The sequence below is a fragment of the Echinops telfairi genome, unplaced genomic scaffold (assembly GCF_000313985.2).
Source record: "Echinops telfairi isolate 266 unplaced genomic scaffold, ASM31398v2 ScPeMD7_2565;HRSCAF=3150, whole genome shotgun sequence".
Taxonomy (NCBI): domain Eukaryota; kingdom Metazoa; phylum Chordata; class Mammalia; order Afrosoricida; family Tenrecidae; genus Echinops; species Echinops telfairi.
This window is the reverse complement of record NW_022106463.1, coordinates 246,530-263,538: the sequence shown is the minus strand read 5'-3', so window position 1 is coordinate 263,538 and position 17,009 is coordinate 246,530. Positions and strand designations below refer to the sequence as shown.

The window sequence follows — 17,009 nt, the reverse complement described above, 5'->3', positions numbered from 1 at the left end:
GCGGTCCCCAAGTTTTTCGGGGCGAGGGCTGCCGCCCCTTCCCTGCCAGGGCCCTTCTGCGTCTTCCTTCTTAATGGCTCTGTGTAGCGCAGCTTCTGCCTGTGAACTTCATACTCGGGCGAGTTTCTAAATAGCAAACACGGACCCAGTCACCTACTCGGAGATAGCGATAGGCAAACTTCGGGCCCAGGGCAACTGCTTAGGCATAGATGCGGGGGTACCGCAACGGAGTGGTGACGCGCCCCCGGCCTAGGAATTGGTGGCTGGAGTGACAGGGATGACTGTAGGTGGGCAGATTCATGAGGGAGCACACCACCATACTAGTCGTGGCTAAGATTTGCCCCCCACCCCCGCCTTTCTTCCAGGAGCGAGCTTTTTGCCTTACAACGGCCCATGCTGGGTTTCTCCTCGTCTAATTATTGCGATGTGTAATCGTTTTTCCTTGGCTTCTCAACGAAATTGAGGTAAGAGAGGGTAGCAGAGCACCCAGACTCCTTGACCTCTCAAATCGTTGCCTCCTCCCTCTGGTGGTAGAGTTTGGTGCTTATGGACAGGTTAGGAGTAAAGAAATATATTTCATTTCTCCTATTGTTTTAGCACCCAGAACCACCCACAACCCACTTTGGTGAAGCCGTGGCAGAAATTAAGAAGGAAAACGTCGTCATTGTGAGTCATTTGACAGCGGTTTTCTGTTTTAATAGACTTGGTGCAATAAATAGTAAGGTGTTCTTCCTGTGGGGTTTGCCTCTTGGGTGCCTTGTTGGGGAAGAACTAATTGCTCAGGGGGCAACTATCCCCAGAGTCAAACTGGGGGCTGCCAGGAAGGCCCTGGGAGCCGCTTGGACTTTTACAACATTGATTAGTACTGGCTAGAGTTCTCAAATAAGAGTATTTTACCTTTAACAATCATTTCTGCTTTCTCAGCCTATAGAAATATTACCCCTTTTCTGTCAGAGTATTAAAACTCTTGACTTTTCTGTTGTCGAAAGGTTGAGGAAGAGAGAGTATTTTTCATGTGTTTGTCTTCTAATTCTGGCATTTCTCCAAGGCGCCCTGGTGGCACTTGGGATAAACATTGGGCAACTAACCACAAAGCTAGTGGTTTCAAACCCATAGCTGCTCTGAGGGAGAAGACTGAGACTGTTGCTTAATGATGGACAGCCTGATAAACCCTACGAAGAGATTACTTTGAGTTGGAATCCACTCAATGACCGTGGGTTTGGGTTTTGTTTGGCACTTCTTAAGCCTAGTATGTTGATCAGATAAAACCATTCAGGGGCTTTCCATAATTCAAGGAAGTTGGTAAATGTTATTTTGGGGGGCACTCCTTGGTTACTGTTCTGTGAAAAAGGATACAGCTAGTTGTGATGGGCAATAGTTTTTGCCAAAGTACTAAAAAGCAAGCAAGCCCACTGCCTGTGAGTCTATTCTGATTCATTGTGACCCTTCAGGATAGAGCCCCTGTGGATTGACAAGTCTGTAAATCTTCAAGGGGGTAGAAGGCCTCGCATAGAGTGGCTGGTGGGTTTGAACTTGCAACCTTGCGATTAGCAGCCTAAACCTGCAATGCCATCTGAGCTCCAAAGTAGTGCCGAACATAAGTGCCAAATGGTCAGAAGAATGCTAACTGAAAGCTGTTAGATATTTGCTGAATTGGCTCATTGAGATGACTATGGGAGGGCCATAGTTTTAGGACAGGAAGTCATAATAAATATTCTTTAAAGATGAGTCCCTGGGTTCTACAAACACTGCATTTATCTGTTTACTAAAGGTTAGATGTTTGAGGTACCCAGAGGCTCTTGAGAAGAAAAAAACCTGATGATCTCTAAATGGGCTTCAAAACATTGGTGGGAAAATGGAATTAAAAGTTAAAGAACTATTTCCATTTCCAACATTTTGAAGCTCCTTTGTATTTGTGAAAAATACGGCCATCGAAGACCCATGGAGCACAGCTCTACTCTGACATAACGTGGGGGTGCTCTAAGTACAGTCAACTCCATGGCAACAGTTTTCTGTGCTGTACAAAGTGCAGGGGCATTGATTATTTTAATTGCTGTCAATACATTGTACATCCATAACACGTTAAGTAAGTAAAACTTGTGTGGTAGATAAGGGGGGATGGGTGGAGGGGGAAACCACAACTACAGCTGCTGAGGCTATTTATGTACAACCAGAAACCTCGTAGGATTGTTTTCTTGCTTTGGGAGGGTTAGAGTCACCGCTTATTGGCCTAGTAACGAGTTTAATGCTTCTGTTCTACCACCTAGTTAGTTGTATAATACCGGGGGTCTTAAAAGCCTGGAAGTGACCTTCACAAGCACAACAATTAGTCTCTCTTTGGAGTAACATAGGGAGGAGGAGTCAGGAATAAAAAGAAGGAAAATGTGGAACATGTGGCTAATTACCTCCAAGAACAATTAGCTGTGCCCTTTGCTGTGAGACCAGAAAGCACTGGATGGTATCTGGCTACCATTACTGAACATTTTGATCCAAGATTCTATAGTAGAGTCCTGACCAAAAACAGGCAAGCAATTTCAAATTCTCATGGACCCCAGACTTCGCATAGGTTCAATGAACCCCTGAAGTTTTTGCCCTGAGATAGCTTTTAAACCCTAAACCCAAATGTCCTTTAAAGTCTTTTTAACCAAAACCAAACTGTAGTTTCACTTAGCTAGTAAAAGTTGATGGTGAGAATTAAGTGCTTTTAAGAATTATATGGAAGGAAAAGAAAGAAAGAACTATGTATATAGATCAGAGTTACAGCAGCAACTTGAAAGATTAAATGGGAACCTTGCCAGTGAATATATGTCAGTGGGGAGGAACAATCCAAACACAGGGTAGAATGGTTGTACAACTCAAAGGATGTAATCAGTGTTACAAAAGGTCCGTGTAGAAACTGGTGAATTGGTATATGTTTTACTGTGCATTATTTCAACAATAACTAAAAATTTTAAACTACAGGTATTGTTTTATACTAGGGGGGTTCAAAAAGTAAATGAAATATTCCATTATATTTTAATTCCATTTCTCCACAAATGCCTTGAAACTCCTTGTTATTTTCCATAATACACCCCTGCAAGGTAATCATGATTGATATTTTTTAGAACATTTTAAATGCATGGCGACACTGGTAAGCATTGGCTAGGTATCCTCAAGGTCAGCAATTCAAACCCATCGGCAGCTCTACAAGAGATACAGTCTCGGAAACCTTAGGAAGGGTGGTTATGAATCAGAATTGACACAGTGGCAGTGGATTTGTTTGAACCTGCCGACACAATTCTGAGTATTTTAACATGTATTAAATCATTTAGTTGAAACACCTCAACAAGGTGGATAGTATAACATTTCACAGAAATAGGAAATATACAAATGCAAACGTGGCATGTAAGGCGAACCTAGAGAGCATTATTTTAATTGAAACTTTAGCTTTAATGAGGTGTTTATTGAAATTAGGGCTGTTCAGTTGTGATGAGAAGAAATTACCCATCAAAAGCACCTTGGGTTTATTAGTGTCTCCATAATGTCTTCCCCTTGTCCTTATTGGTACCCTATGTATCTAGTAGTTCTCTATTTATAAACTCCTCTTCTATCCTCAAAGCTCCCTTGGCTGTTTTTAGCTATTGCTTTTTTGTTGCTGCTTGTTAAAGTAAACAACCCAATGGGATTTGACTTCTTGGTTTTCATGGAATATCTTAGTTAATTGACCCAATATCCTGTTTATTATTTCTGTGCTACCTCCTACTTCTTTGCATAGTGACTGGGGTCTTAAAAGCTTGCACACGACCATCCAAAGCATAAAACTTGGTTGCGTTTTTTTTCCCTTGTAATCATTTTATTAGGGGCTCATACAACTCTCATCACAATCCATACATACATCAATTGTGTAAAGCACATTTGTACGTTCATTGCCCTCATCATTCTCAAAACATTTGCTCTCCACTTAAGCCCCTGGCATCAGCTCCTCATTTCCCCCCCTCCTGCCCTGCTCCCCCCTCCCTCATGAACCCTTGATAATTTATAAATTATTATTTTGCCATATCTTACACTGTCCCACATCTCCCGTCACCCACTTTTCTGTTGTCCGTCCCCCAGGGAGGGGGTTATATGTAGATCCTTGTAATCGGTTCCCCCTTTCCACCCCACCCTCCTTCTACCCTCCTGGTATCCCCACTCTCAGCACTGGTCCTGAAGGCATCATCCGTCCTGAATTCCCTGTGTTTCCAGTTCCTCTCTGTACTAGTGTACATCCTCTGGTCTAGCCAGATTTGTAAGGTAGAATTGGAATCATGATAGTGAGGGGAGTGGGGAAGAAGCATGTAGGAACTAGAGGAAAGTTGTGTTTCATCGTTGCTACACTGCACCCTAACTGGCTCATCTCTTCCCTGCGACCCTTCCGTAAGGGGATATCCAATTGCCTAAAGATGGGCTTTGGGTCTCCACCCCACACTCCCCCTCATTCACAATGATATGAATTTTTGTTCTGATGGTGCCTGATACCTCATCCCTTCGACACCTCATGATCACACAAGCTGGTGTGCTGCTTCCATGTGGGCTTTGTTGCTTCACAGCTAGATGGCCACTTGTTTACCTTCAAGCCTTTAAGACCCCAGACACTATATCTTTTGATAGCTGGGCACCATCAGCTAACTTGGTTGCGTTTTATCTTGAGCAACACAGGAAAGAAGGTCGGGAATCAAAGGAGGAAATGAAATGTATGGCTAATTGCATGAACCACTACTTCCTTTGCCCGAACTGGGTGATTCCTCAGCTACCATTTCTGAAAATTTTGATTAAAGGTTCTTTAGAGGTATCCTTATTGAATGGGGGGAAATGTAAAATATAATTTCACATTTTTATGGAACCTAAAAATTTCTAGAGCCATAGTGGAGTGGCTTTTGCTATGAAGTAATCTTTTAAACCTTCAACCAAAAACATCCTTTAAAATGTTTTTTAACCAAATGATAATTTAACTCACTTTGTAAGTAATATCTGCCCTAAGCATTGTGTTTTTTTTTAGATTGCTACATAAATAAAAATATATTTAAATTTTAATCTATTTTTCAAATTTTTAAATTTTAATTATTTTAATCGTTTTATAGCATTGTGTTGTGTTCTTTTAAATAATTCCATAGGGATTCAAATTGACAACAGCTTGAAATGTTAAGCTTCAGGGCCAATGGGGCGAACATTTGGAGAGAGAGCATGATTGATTGTACAACTTGAATGAAATTGATATCACTGAATTATACATGTAGAAATTGTTGCGATAGTTGTATTTCTACTGTGTATATTTCTCATAATAAAAAAATTAAGATAAAAAATAGACTGAAAATACATATTGTCATTAAATTTGGGTCTTAAGCTACTGCTGTTTGATAGAATTATATTGTTAGTTTTCTAATTAAAAATAAGGCAGGTATATTTTTACTGTAAAGAGTAAGTTAAATTTACTATGAATTGAGTAGATTTTTAAAGGATTGTTAAAAATTGAATAATTCATTTCCATCACACTGAAAAAAAAAAATCAAATAGTTAAGTAGAAAAAAACACAAAGAGCTTCAGTTCTTTTTTTCCTAAAAGATAACATGACAAAAGAGTAGAAGATTTGTATTTATTTTGTCTCATTGCAGTAAAATACGAAAATCATTTTGAGTGTTCTTTTCTCTGTCTCTTACAGGCTCTTTGGCATGGATAAATGGTCAGAGGGAGGAATAAAATGGACTGAACAGACTATGGCAGCCAGTCTCACGGAAGCAGGAACTGCATTTGGTGATCAAGCTAGACCTAGAAACCCTTCAGAAGGAGATGATGATGATGATGATGATGTTGTATTTATTGATTCCATACAACCTCCCTCAGTTTCTGCCCCAGTCATAGCTCATCAAAGAAGCCTGTTTACATCATCACAAAGGGAAAAGCTGCAAGAAAACAGTTCTGTAATTCTTCCTCCTTCAAGCGATTTGACTTCGCAAAAAAGAAATATAAGTGAGACCATCGTTATTGATGATGAAGACGATATAGAAGCAGATATTGGTCAAATGAAAAATTCTTCCACTTGTATTGAATGGGGACTTCCTGGAATGAAAAACAGAACCAAAGATTTGGATTTCTCTACTTCCGGTCTTTCAAGAAGTAAGGTAAATGCAGAAATGGGTAATAGTGTTATCACTTCAGAATCAACTCAAATTCCTATTACTAATGTTACAACCTTAGAAACTTAGGTGTAAGGTCTCAGAGTACTGGGAGAGATGTGAACTTAATGGTTATACAGATGGCATCACTCTAAAATACCAACTTGAGAGGTGTCGCTAACGGACTCCAGTCAAGTAATTCTGGTGTTAATGTACAAACATACACCCCATCTTTAACTTCACAGACCAAGACTGGACTGGGACACTTTAATCCCGGTAGAGTGAATGTGGCAGGAGGCCTGTTTCAGAATGGAGGATTTGCAACTCACCATAGTCCTGGTAAGTGTCTAGTGAGACAATATTTTCATTCTTCCCCAAATCTGAAAATGTTTAGATGTTCTTTTTTAGTAATCTTATCTATTTTATTTATGTTCTGTTGCAGAATAAGCTTTCATGTTAGAGTAGGATACAGTGCTTAATAAAACTGCAGTCTTACTTTGACAGCAAAAGTGTTTTAGTTGAAAAGACCCATACTACTGTCACTGTCTTTTATTAGTATCTCTTTATTTTACTAAACATTCGTAGAGAAAGGGAAATGGATAATGAATTTAAGGGACAAAGTAACACTCTACTAATTGAATGAGTTATATATAGTTACATGACTTTAACTTTAGATTATGGTTCTTAAGTGTCTGCTTTGGGCCTGCTTGTTTCTTCAGCTCTAAAACTGGAAAATGTTCTTGGCTTTACACCAAGGACCTGTAATTTTTACAACACTTAATGTTGAGAGTCTTAATAAAATTAACATATACTGGAGATAGATAGCATTTATCTTGTGGAACTTTTATGACTTGCAGGCTTGATGTATTATTATTTTAGTGCTTTTAGAGGACTGAATTTAGAGGACTGGAAAGTAATCAGAGCCTAAGAACCTAATCACTGTTAATGCGTTAGTGGAATTCAGGTAAAAGTTTCTTGTTTCTGTTTTCCTCTTTACCGATTAGCTGGCTAATACACACAGTTAAGTGAACAACTACCCAGAGAGACCTTAGAAGGAAAGCTTTGCATTCTATTTCCAAAATTTCACACTCATTGAAAACTATTGCTGAGTTAAAATCAATTCTAAGGCAGCTTGTTGTGTTTTTCCCTCTTATGAAAATGCTACATAATTACAAGATATTTGGGGAAATTGTACTTGGAGATAAGAAAAGACTATGTCACCTTAACTGTGCTCACAGAAGTTTTTAAAAAAATCCAAACTACTGCCATTGAGTCAATGCTGACTCATGGCCACCCTCTGTGGGTTTCTGAGACTGTAACTGTTTACGGGAGTAGAAAGCCCAGGCTTTCTCCTGCAGAGTGGCTGGTGGTTTCAAACTACTGACCATTTGGATTGCAGCCCATCATACAACCACTGCATCACCAGGGCTCCTAAAAGTTACCCATGTTAAAAGTTTGGTTTGCTTGCTTTTTAGTCTGTGTCTTTCTTTTTTAATATAATAGAATGTAATTGAGATGGTATATGAAGGGGTTTCAAAATTTTGTGGGAAAACTCCATTATCTTTGTATTCCATTTTCCCACAAACTTTTTGAAGCTCCATTGCATATATAGTTTTGTATCCTATTGATTACCCTTTTCAAATGTAAGTTTTACTGGCTGTAAATGGAGCATGTAGGGTGGTACCTTCCTGTCCTTGTGGGTTTCCAAGCTGTAAGTCTTTGCCTTGTGTTAGCATTCTAACATGTAACCTGCTAGGCTGCCAGAGCTCCTTCCTTAAGGATAGGAGTATTGTATAATAATTGCTAAGTTGAAAAATGGTATTTAGCTTGTAAATTATTGAATTCTAAGTATATATTTGGTTATTTTTTATGAGTTTCCTCATTCATATCTGTCATGTATCTCTTACTATAGTCATCTATTTATGGATTATAAGTTAAATCTGAGATATAATGCCATTAAAAAAACACAAAAATTTTTGTGTGTGGTTTCTGTATTGAAGGATATGTTAAAGTTAAAAGCTGCTAAAGGAATTATTGAAGTCTTGGAAATAATGTCCATTGAAATCATCATTTTGGATTTCTTTTTTTTTTTTTTTTTTCATTCATTTGCTTTGTAATTATTTCCTGAGTTTTAGGTGTTCATTTCCTTAAGCATAAGTTTTATTTTATATACACGTAGCCTCTTGGGTGAAGTTAAAACCAGAAGCTTTGCTATAGTCAAGGTTTTCCAGTTCAGAGAACAGTGGGGTGGGGGTGAGGGTGGGACGACAGCAAGATAGTGATCTCTATACTTGAGGAATATTTGACTCTATTGAGAATTTTTAGGTTCAAATTTCATCATAGAAAATTATAACCCTGCCTACAGAACACACAAAACTATACATTGCATCCTGTGAAAATAGGATTGTGTTCATTCAGATGGACTGTTAGGTCATTTCTCTGGATAATCTTTAGGATGGGCTAGTTTTCAGTGACCAGTTGTCACACTGCCATGCTGGAATGGTTGCTTCGATAATGAAAACCTTGCCACTAGTATTTCAAATACTCATGGTTGTCTGTGATGCACAAACTTCAGCCATTTCCGGACAAAGAGAGACTAGGAAGAAGGCTTGGTGATCCCTTCCCCAAACTAGCTATTGCATACATTAACTCTCACTTTAGTTAAGGACCTAATCAGTGGAACTGAGACCCTAAAACTCCTAGAAGAAAACATAAGCTTAAGGTTGTTAGTGTGGCACTTTAGTTTTTAACAACGTATTCTTAGATACCAAAAGGCCCAAGTAACAAAAGACAAAATATATAAATGAAGCAATAACTTAGGATAGAGGAAACCATATATCTGATAATGGGTTTAATTTTCAGAATACAGTGAACCCTCGTTTATCGCGGTTAATCGGTTCTAGACCCTACCGTGATAAATGAAATTCCGCGAAGTAGGATTCCTTATTTGTAAATCAAATATTTTCGTAGTCAGAGCATAGAGGATGAAAAAACACCCTTTAGTCACCATTACACTCGTATTACCCAATTTATTAAACGAAAAAGAGAAAATACAGTAAAACATTTTGGACGTTACAATTATCATTTATTATTTATTATTTATGGCATCAAGCGTGTACAGTATGAGCCAATCAGTGCCAGTAATGACAGAGCATGCGCTGTTACGCAAAAACCGCGATAGAGTGAAGCCGCGGAAGTCGAAGCGCGAAGTGGCGAGGGTTCACTGTATATGAAAAACTCCTACATCTTTAACAACAAAATGCTAAGTAATCCAATTGAAAGATAGAAAAACTGAATATATATTTTCCAAAGAAAATATGAAAATAACCAAACAAGCATGGAAAAATTGCTCAAGACATTTTTCGGTGTAGAGAAGTTTATGCCTTCAACTATTACTGATGGTAATGCATAAGCACTGTAGTTGCTGTGCAAGATGGTTAAGCAGTTTTTCAAACATTTGCTCGTAAAACTATTATATGGCTCAACAACCCACACCTGGGTCTGTGCCTAAATCCTTGAAAACAGGAATGTGAACAAAAACCTGAAAAGCAATGTTTTGTGCATCATTTATAAATATAGGAACAACCTAAATGCCTGTCAACAGGTTAATGAATAAACAAAAAGTGATGGAAAGAATTGTTTTCATGAACTTTTTATGAACATATTAATGGAATATTCTATAGCCATAAGTGGAAAAGAAGTTCTAATCTTGGAAACATGCTGAGGGGCATACTCATAAGTCAGTCAAATGGAAAAATACTGTATGATCTCATTTTTTAAGTCATTTTATTGGGGGCTCCTACAATTCATCACAATCCATATATACATCCATCGTGTCAAGCATATTTTTGTACATTTGTTGCCATCATCCTCAAAACATTTTCCTTCTACTTGAGCCATTGGTATCAGCTCCTTATCATTTCACCTCCCGCCCCCACTCCCCCGCTCTCACTGTTGATAATTTATAAGTCATTATTATTTTGTCATGTCTTATACTATCCTATGTCTCCCTTCACCCACTTTTCTGTTGTCCATCCCCCAGGGAGGAGGTTATATATAGACCCTTGTGATTGATTCCCCCTTTTTACCCCACCTTCCCTCCACCCTCCTGGTATCACCACTCTCACCACTGATACTGAGGGTTCATCTGTCCTGGATTCTCTGTGTTTCCAGTTCCTGTCTGTACCAGTGTACATCCTCTGGTCTAGCTGGATTTGTAAGGTAGAATTGGGACCATGATAATGGTGGTGGTGGGGGGGGGCATTAAAGAACTAGAGGTAAGTTGTATGTTTCATCGTTGCTACACTGCACCCTGACTGGCTCATCTCCCTGTGATCCTTCTGTAAGAGGATGTCCGGTTGCCTACAGATGGGCTTTTGGTCTCCACTCTGCACTCCCCCTCATTCACAAAGATATGATGTTTTGTTCTTTGATGCCTGATACCTGATCCCTTTGACACCCCGTGATCACACAGGCTGTTGTACTTCTTCCATGTGGGCTGGTTGCTTCTCAGCTACATGGCCACTTGTTTACCTTCAAGACTTTAAGACCCCAGACGCTATATCTTTTGATAGCCAGGCACCATCAGCTTTCTTCACCACATTTGCTTATTCACCCGTTTGTCTTCAGTGATTGTGTCGGGAAGGTGAGCATCATAGAATGCCAATTTAATAGAACAAAGTATTCTTGCATTGAGGGAGTACTTGAGTGGAGGCCCAATGTCCATCTGCTACCTTAATACTAAACCTATAAATATATGCACATAGATCTGTTTCCCCATCATCATATATAAATATATTTACATATCTACATGCCTGTGTTTATACTTCTATAAATGTTCTTTGCCTCCTAGCTCTTTCCTCTATTTCCTTTTACTCTCCTCTTGTCCCACTATCATGCTCAGCCTTCATTTAGGTTTCAGTAATTCCTCTCGGTTACATTGCCCTTGAACAAGCCCTACCAGGCCTCCAGGAAACTCTTTGAAGACTATTAAACTTAGCTGAGAGTCATAGGAAACCATGCACAGATGCCCACGGCGGTCTACTGGAATCCAGTAAGCAACCCTGTAGAATCTGCATCTGCAATTGTGAGCAGCTGGAAGAGCAGACAGTCATCAGTGACAATTGAGTGTCCTTTACAAGCAAGTTGTGGTACCGAGAATAGATAAAATACTTGGTGATTTTTTTGTATGATCTCATTTATATGAAATAGACACTAAAGTAATTATCAAGGGTAGGAGGTTGAGGGAAAATGGAAGCTATCGCTTGTCAGGTGCCATCCTGTTGGTCCCAACCTACAGCAACCGTCTTCTTCACAGAACAAATACTCCCCAGTCCTGTACCATCCTCACTAGTCCTGTGCTTAAGCCCATTGTTGCAGCCTCGGTGTGAATCCATCTCCCTAGGGCCTTCCTCTGTGCCACTGCCCTCTACTTTATCGAGTATGATGTCCTCCAGGGACTCGTCTTCTCTTGACAAGATGTCCAAAGTATAGGAGAGGAAGTCTCTCCATAATTGTCTTTAAGGAGCATTCTGGTTGTACTTCTTCCAAGATAGGCTTGTTTGTTTGTTTTAAATCTTTTATTAGGGCCACATACAACTCATCACAATCCATACATACATCAATTGAGTAAAGCACATTTGTACATTCCTTGCCCTCATCATTCTCAAAACATTTGCTCTCCACTTAAGCCCCTGCCATCAGCTCCTCATTTTCCCCCTCCTTCCCCTCTCCCCACTCCCTCATGAACCCTTGATAATTTATAAATTATTATTTTGTCATATCTTATACTGTCCGACATCTCCCTTCACCACTTTTCTGTTGTCCATTCCCCAGGGAGGAGGTTATATGTAGATCCTTGTAATCGGTTCCCCCTTTCCACCCCACCCTCCCGGCATCGCCAGCCTCACCTGAGGGGTCCTAAAGGGATCATTTGCCCTGCATTCTCGACTTGTTTGTTCTTTAGGTAGTCCGTGGTACTTCATTATTTTTCTCCAGTACCATAATTCAAGTGTATTGATTCTTCATGGGTCTTCCATGTTCAGTGTCCCATTTTCACTTTCATGAGGCAGTTGAAAATACTATGGCTTGGGTCAGGCCATCTTAGGCCACAAAATAGCATACTTGCTCTTTAATACTCTTAAGAGGTTTTATGCAGCAGATATACCCAATGGAACACTGTTGTTTAGGGATAATGAATTTCTGTTAATGGTGATGAAATAATTGGGAAAAGGTTAGTAGTAAGGGTCCTACAACCTGATAAATGTAATCAGTGTCACTGTACTATAGATGTAAAAATTATTGAATTGGCAAGTGTTTCCTGGCATATAAACCTGGAGGTGCTACACCGAAACTAAAATTACATTTTTCTTACAAAAAGAAAACTTATAATTAGGACATTAATAATTGCATTATTTGAAGATATGTCCAAAAGATTGCTACGAAACCACTGAAACTTTTTTTTTAATCGTTTTATTAGGGGCTTATACAACTCTTATCACAATCCATACATACATCAATTGTGTAAAGCACATTTGTACAGTCATTGCCCTCATCATTCTCAAAACATTTGCTCTCCACTTAATCCCCTGGCATTAGGTCCTCATTTTTCCCCTCCCTCCCCGCTCCCCCCTGGAACTTTCAATAAATTAAAATATCAGAATATTTAGCTATCGCTTCTTGCATGTTCTCCTAAAATAGCCCCTGCTACCCATGAAGGATGAACAGGTGCAATGTCATGATGGAAAACAATTCAACACAGACTTCCTGGCCTCTTTCTCACCAGTGCTTTTTTCAAATTACTTCATAATAAGCTCCCATGAGCATTCCGTGTCCTTCAAGAAGATCCATCAAGATGACCACTTATTAATTTAAAAAAATAATAATAATAGCGTTAACCTTCTGAACTGATCCTTCTGTCTTGAATTTAACTGGCCTAACAGATATTCTAAGAAGCTACTGTTTTGAGTCTTTTTATTTTAAGTGACCTAAGTAGAGTAGGAAAAGTATGTTACTGAAAGAAGTAGCTGCACACTGATTGCAGAGACGTGTAAACACGTTTTGTTTGGAATAAACCATGTGTGTATCCACTGGAACTCGACTGGCAATGCCTTTTGACTTCTCAGACAAAGAAAGCAGTCTTATTTGTCATGTGGCCAAAGCAAAAATGAAAAATAATTCAGAAATAAATTAGTAGGTTTGACTTAATATAATTGACAGCTTAGTCAGTTTACATATTTTTATAGCAACAAGCAGTCGTGAATATAACTATCACTGTGTTCAAGGTCTTGATTGTGTCTTATTTTAATAGTAATCTCTAATTTTAAAATCATTTGTTTTTGTTTTTAATTTCCTCTACTTATTTTTTTCCTTTACTTATTAAGTCTAGTTTATTATCCAGATTATAGAGAAATTCTGACCCCAGAATGTAACTATGTTTATGCTAGTTGAACATGTTACTCTTCTGTGAAACTAATTGGAGCATTTGGGGTGAGGGGGACATAAAGGGCTTCAGAATTGGGCTTCAGAAACCATTGGGCTGAAAGAATGAATGAGAACCAGGAAAAGTTAGCAGTTAAGATCCTTTTTCTCAGGGTACTTAACGATAATGGAATATACTCCATTTTCAACAAGTTCATTCCTGTGAAAATAAAGGGATTCCTTTGTTGTTGTTCTGTTTTAATTTTACTTCTTTGACTACAAACAACAGCTTGAAGACCGGAAAAATAGGATCAGTGATGGGAGATTTAGAAAGGATATTGGGATTGTATTGTGAAGCCAATGAAGTGTAGTGACAAGTAGATGGGCCCAGGTAATTCTGTATCACTAGTCTTATTCCCAAACGAGCACATCCCTGCCAGCTAGTTAGTAATGTGCACACTGCAGTATAGCATCAGTGAAACACAAATCATTCCTCTTGTTCAGCAGTTTGCAACCTGTGGGTTGCAACCCCTTGGGGGGTCGAACGACTCTTTCACAGGGGTGACCTAAGACCATCAGAAAACACATATTTTTAGGAACCGAGACACCGCTCCTCTATCCATCTCCAGGCGGGTCCACCCACTTGCAGATACACCCACATACAAGTACCCGGCATGACATCATCATCGCACCAACCCCATGACATAGACCCCGTGCAAATACAGGTTTGTGTGACAGGGTTGGTGCCATAATGTACTTAGCTGGACCAGTCACATATGGAGAGAGTAGCTGCTGTGTTGAAAACAGCTTCTGTGTTGAAAGCAGCAGTATTGGAGGTAAAATGACACTTCATGAATTCGTATTCCTGGGTAAATGTAAAATCATATACTATAAAATCATCAACTACTGCAGAATATATATGTATATCTGTAGCATGGGTACTTAATCTGGATGTTGATGGGTCTGTTTAAATTCAGCTGTTGTTGATGTAAATACTGCCCTATTGTGATAGTAACAAGTATGTAAAAAAAACAACAGAATGGTAAATCATAGGAAACTTGAATGAACTGTATTGACTGAACTATGCCATGTATCATCTTTTGTATTATTTTTTTTTGCCCCCCCCATCTTTTGTATTATTAAAGCTATTGTATTATTTTTTTGTATTAAAGCTATTGTATTATTAAAGCTATATATTATTTTCATTAACAAACCAGCCCATGACAATGGATCATGTATAGAAGAATGTTAAGAAAGGAAATATAGTGCGAATTTTTTACAGTACGGTTTTACCTTAATAATTAATGGCAGGAATTGAGAAACCCCAGTGTGTTATTTGTTGTGAAGTCCTAACAGCCAAATCTATGAAGCCAAGCAAAGTAAAACGCCATTTTGATAGCAAGCATCCAAGCTTTGCCAGCAAGGATACCAACTTTTTTTTTTTAAATCATTTTATTGGGGGCTTGTACAATTCTTATCACAATCCATACACACATCCATGTGTCAAGAAGCACATTTGTACATGCCCTCATCATTCTCAAAACATTTGCTTTCTACTTGAGCCCTTAATATCAGCTCCTCATTTGTCCCTCTCCCTCTTCACTGCCCCCTCCCTCATGAACCCTTCATAATTCATAAGTTATTATTTTGTCATATCTTACACTGTCCGACATCTCCCTTCACCCACTTTTCTGTTGTCCATCCCCCATGGAGGAGGTTATATGTAATTCTTTGTAATCGGTTCCCCCTTTCTCCCCCACCCTCCCTCCACCCTCCCAGTATTGCCACTCTCACCACTGGTCCTGAGGGGTCATCTGACCTGGACTCCCTGTGTTTCCAGTTCCTATCTGTACCAGTGTACATCCTCTGGTCTAGCCGGATTTGTAAGGTAAAATTGGGATCATGATAGTGGGGGGAGGAATCATTTAAGAACTAGAGGAAAGTTGTATGTTTGGATACCAACTATTTTAGAATCAAAGTTGATGGACTCAAGAAAACCAGAGTTGACACTTGTGGCCAGTACCACAAACAAAAAGAAGTAGCCATTGAAGCTTCCTATTTGGTGGCACTCAGAATTGCCAGAGCTGTGAAACCTCATACCATTGCTGAGGATTTATTGCCGCCAGCTACCAAAGACATTGTTCGAGTTCTGATCAGAGACAAATTTGTTATGAAATTGAGTGCAATTTCCTTATCTAACGACACTGCAGAAGAATAGATGACATGTCTGCTGATATTCTTGATCAGGTAATCCAGGAAATTAAATCTGCTCCGCTTCCAATATTTAGCATTCAGCTTAATGAATCTACAGACGTTGCAAATTGTTCAGTTACTGGTTTATGTGAGTTGTATTAATGATGGTGACTTTGAAGATGAGTTTCTTTTTTGCAAACCTTGAAATCACAACTACTGTATGTGATATATTTGACACAGTTGGTTCATTTCTGGAAGAGCATAAAATCTCTTGGGAAAAGGCTTGTGGTGTTTGCACAGATGGTGCTCCAGCTATGCTAGGATGTCGATATGGATTTCAACGTTTGGTACTGAATGAATCACCAAAAGTCATCGAAACTCACTGATTCATCCGTAAATATTAACAATGAAGATGCTGCCACAAGAGTTACAAGAAGTAATGAAAAGCATCTTAAGTTCTGTCAATTTTGTAAAGGCAAGCACTTTAAACAGTTGACTGTTTTCACAACTGCAATGAATTGAATGCGCCGGATAATGCTCTGCTATTTCACACTGAAGTGAGATGGTTGTCAAGAGAAAGTTTTAAAACGTCCTTTTGAGCTTCATGGTGAACTTTAAACGTATTTTAATCAGAAAGCAAGACTGTAGTTCAAGGCACGTTTTAGCAATGAAAGTGAACTGCAGAAAATTACTTGGTTGCCATCTTGAATGAGTTAAATTGATCACTGCAAGGACCAAATGCAGCATGCCTCAATTTGTGTGAAAAAATCCGATTATTCCAAGTGAAAGTTCTGCTTTGGCAAAAAAAAAAAATTGGATGAAAATAAAATTTACATGTTGCCTACCTTATCTGCTTTCTTTGAGGAACATGACATTGAACCAGACAAAAGGATTACGATGATAATTTCTATGAAAGGACACTTGCACATGTTTGCAGACAAAATTTCATTGTACTTTCCAAATCTACCTGACACCCCATTCGCAATTACCAGAAGCCCATTCACAGTCAAAGTTGGAAGATGTTCCTGAGACAGCACAAGAGGAGTTCGTTGAACTTGTTAACAGCAATGCAGTGAGAACTGATTTCTATACAATGCCAGTTACAAAGTTCTGGACCAAGTGTTTTTAGTCATAGCCTGTTCTGCCTGAGACTGTGTTGCACCTTCTTCCATTTCCAACAACTTTGCGAAACAGGGTTTTCCAACTTGTTGGTTATCAAGCCTAAATACAGTAGGAGACTTCTTTTTTTTTTTTTTTTAAACATTT

General features: G+C 38.9%; 1 protein-coding gene across 5 annotated transcripts in view; it reads left to right on the top strand.

The window, feature by feature from the left end:
- Positions 1 to 333: 333 nt before the first annotated feature.
- Positions 334 to 17,009, top strand: part of ZMYM5 (zinc finger MYM-type containing 5) — a 27,468-nt gene continuing 10,792 nt past the window's right edge. Inside the window, exons 1-4 of one of the 5 annotated variants that reach the window (XM_045294032.1) lie at positions 334 to 464; positions 598 to 666; positions 5,678 to 6,137; positions 6,377 to 6,470. In XM_045294032.1, the coding sequence (XP_045149967.1) occupies positions 5,688 to 6,137; positions 6,377 to 6,470 (544 nt within the window). In that variant the 5' untranslated portion in view covers positions 334 to 464; positions 598 to 666; positions 5,678 to 5,687. The remainder of the gene's footprint in view (positions 465 to 597; positions 667 to 5,677; positions 6,138 to 6,376; positions 6,471 to 17,009) is intronic. The other 4 variants (XM_045294034.1, XM_045294029.1, XM_045294031.1 and 1 more) reach the window with 4 other exon arrangements.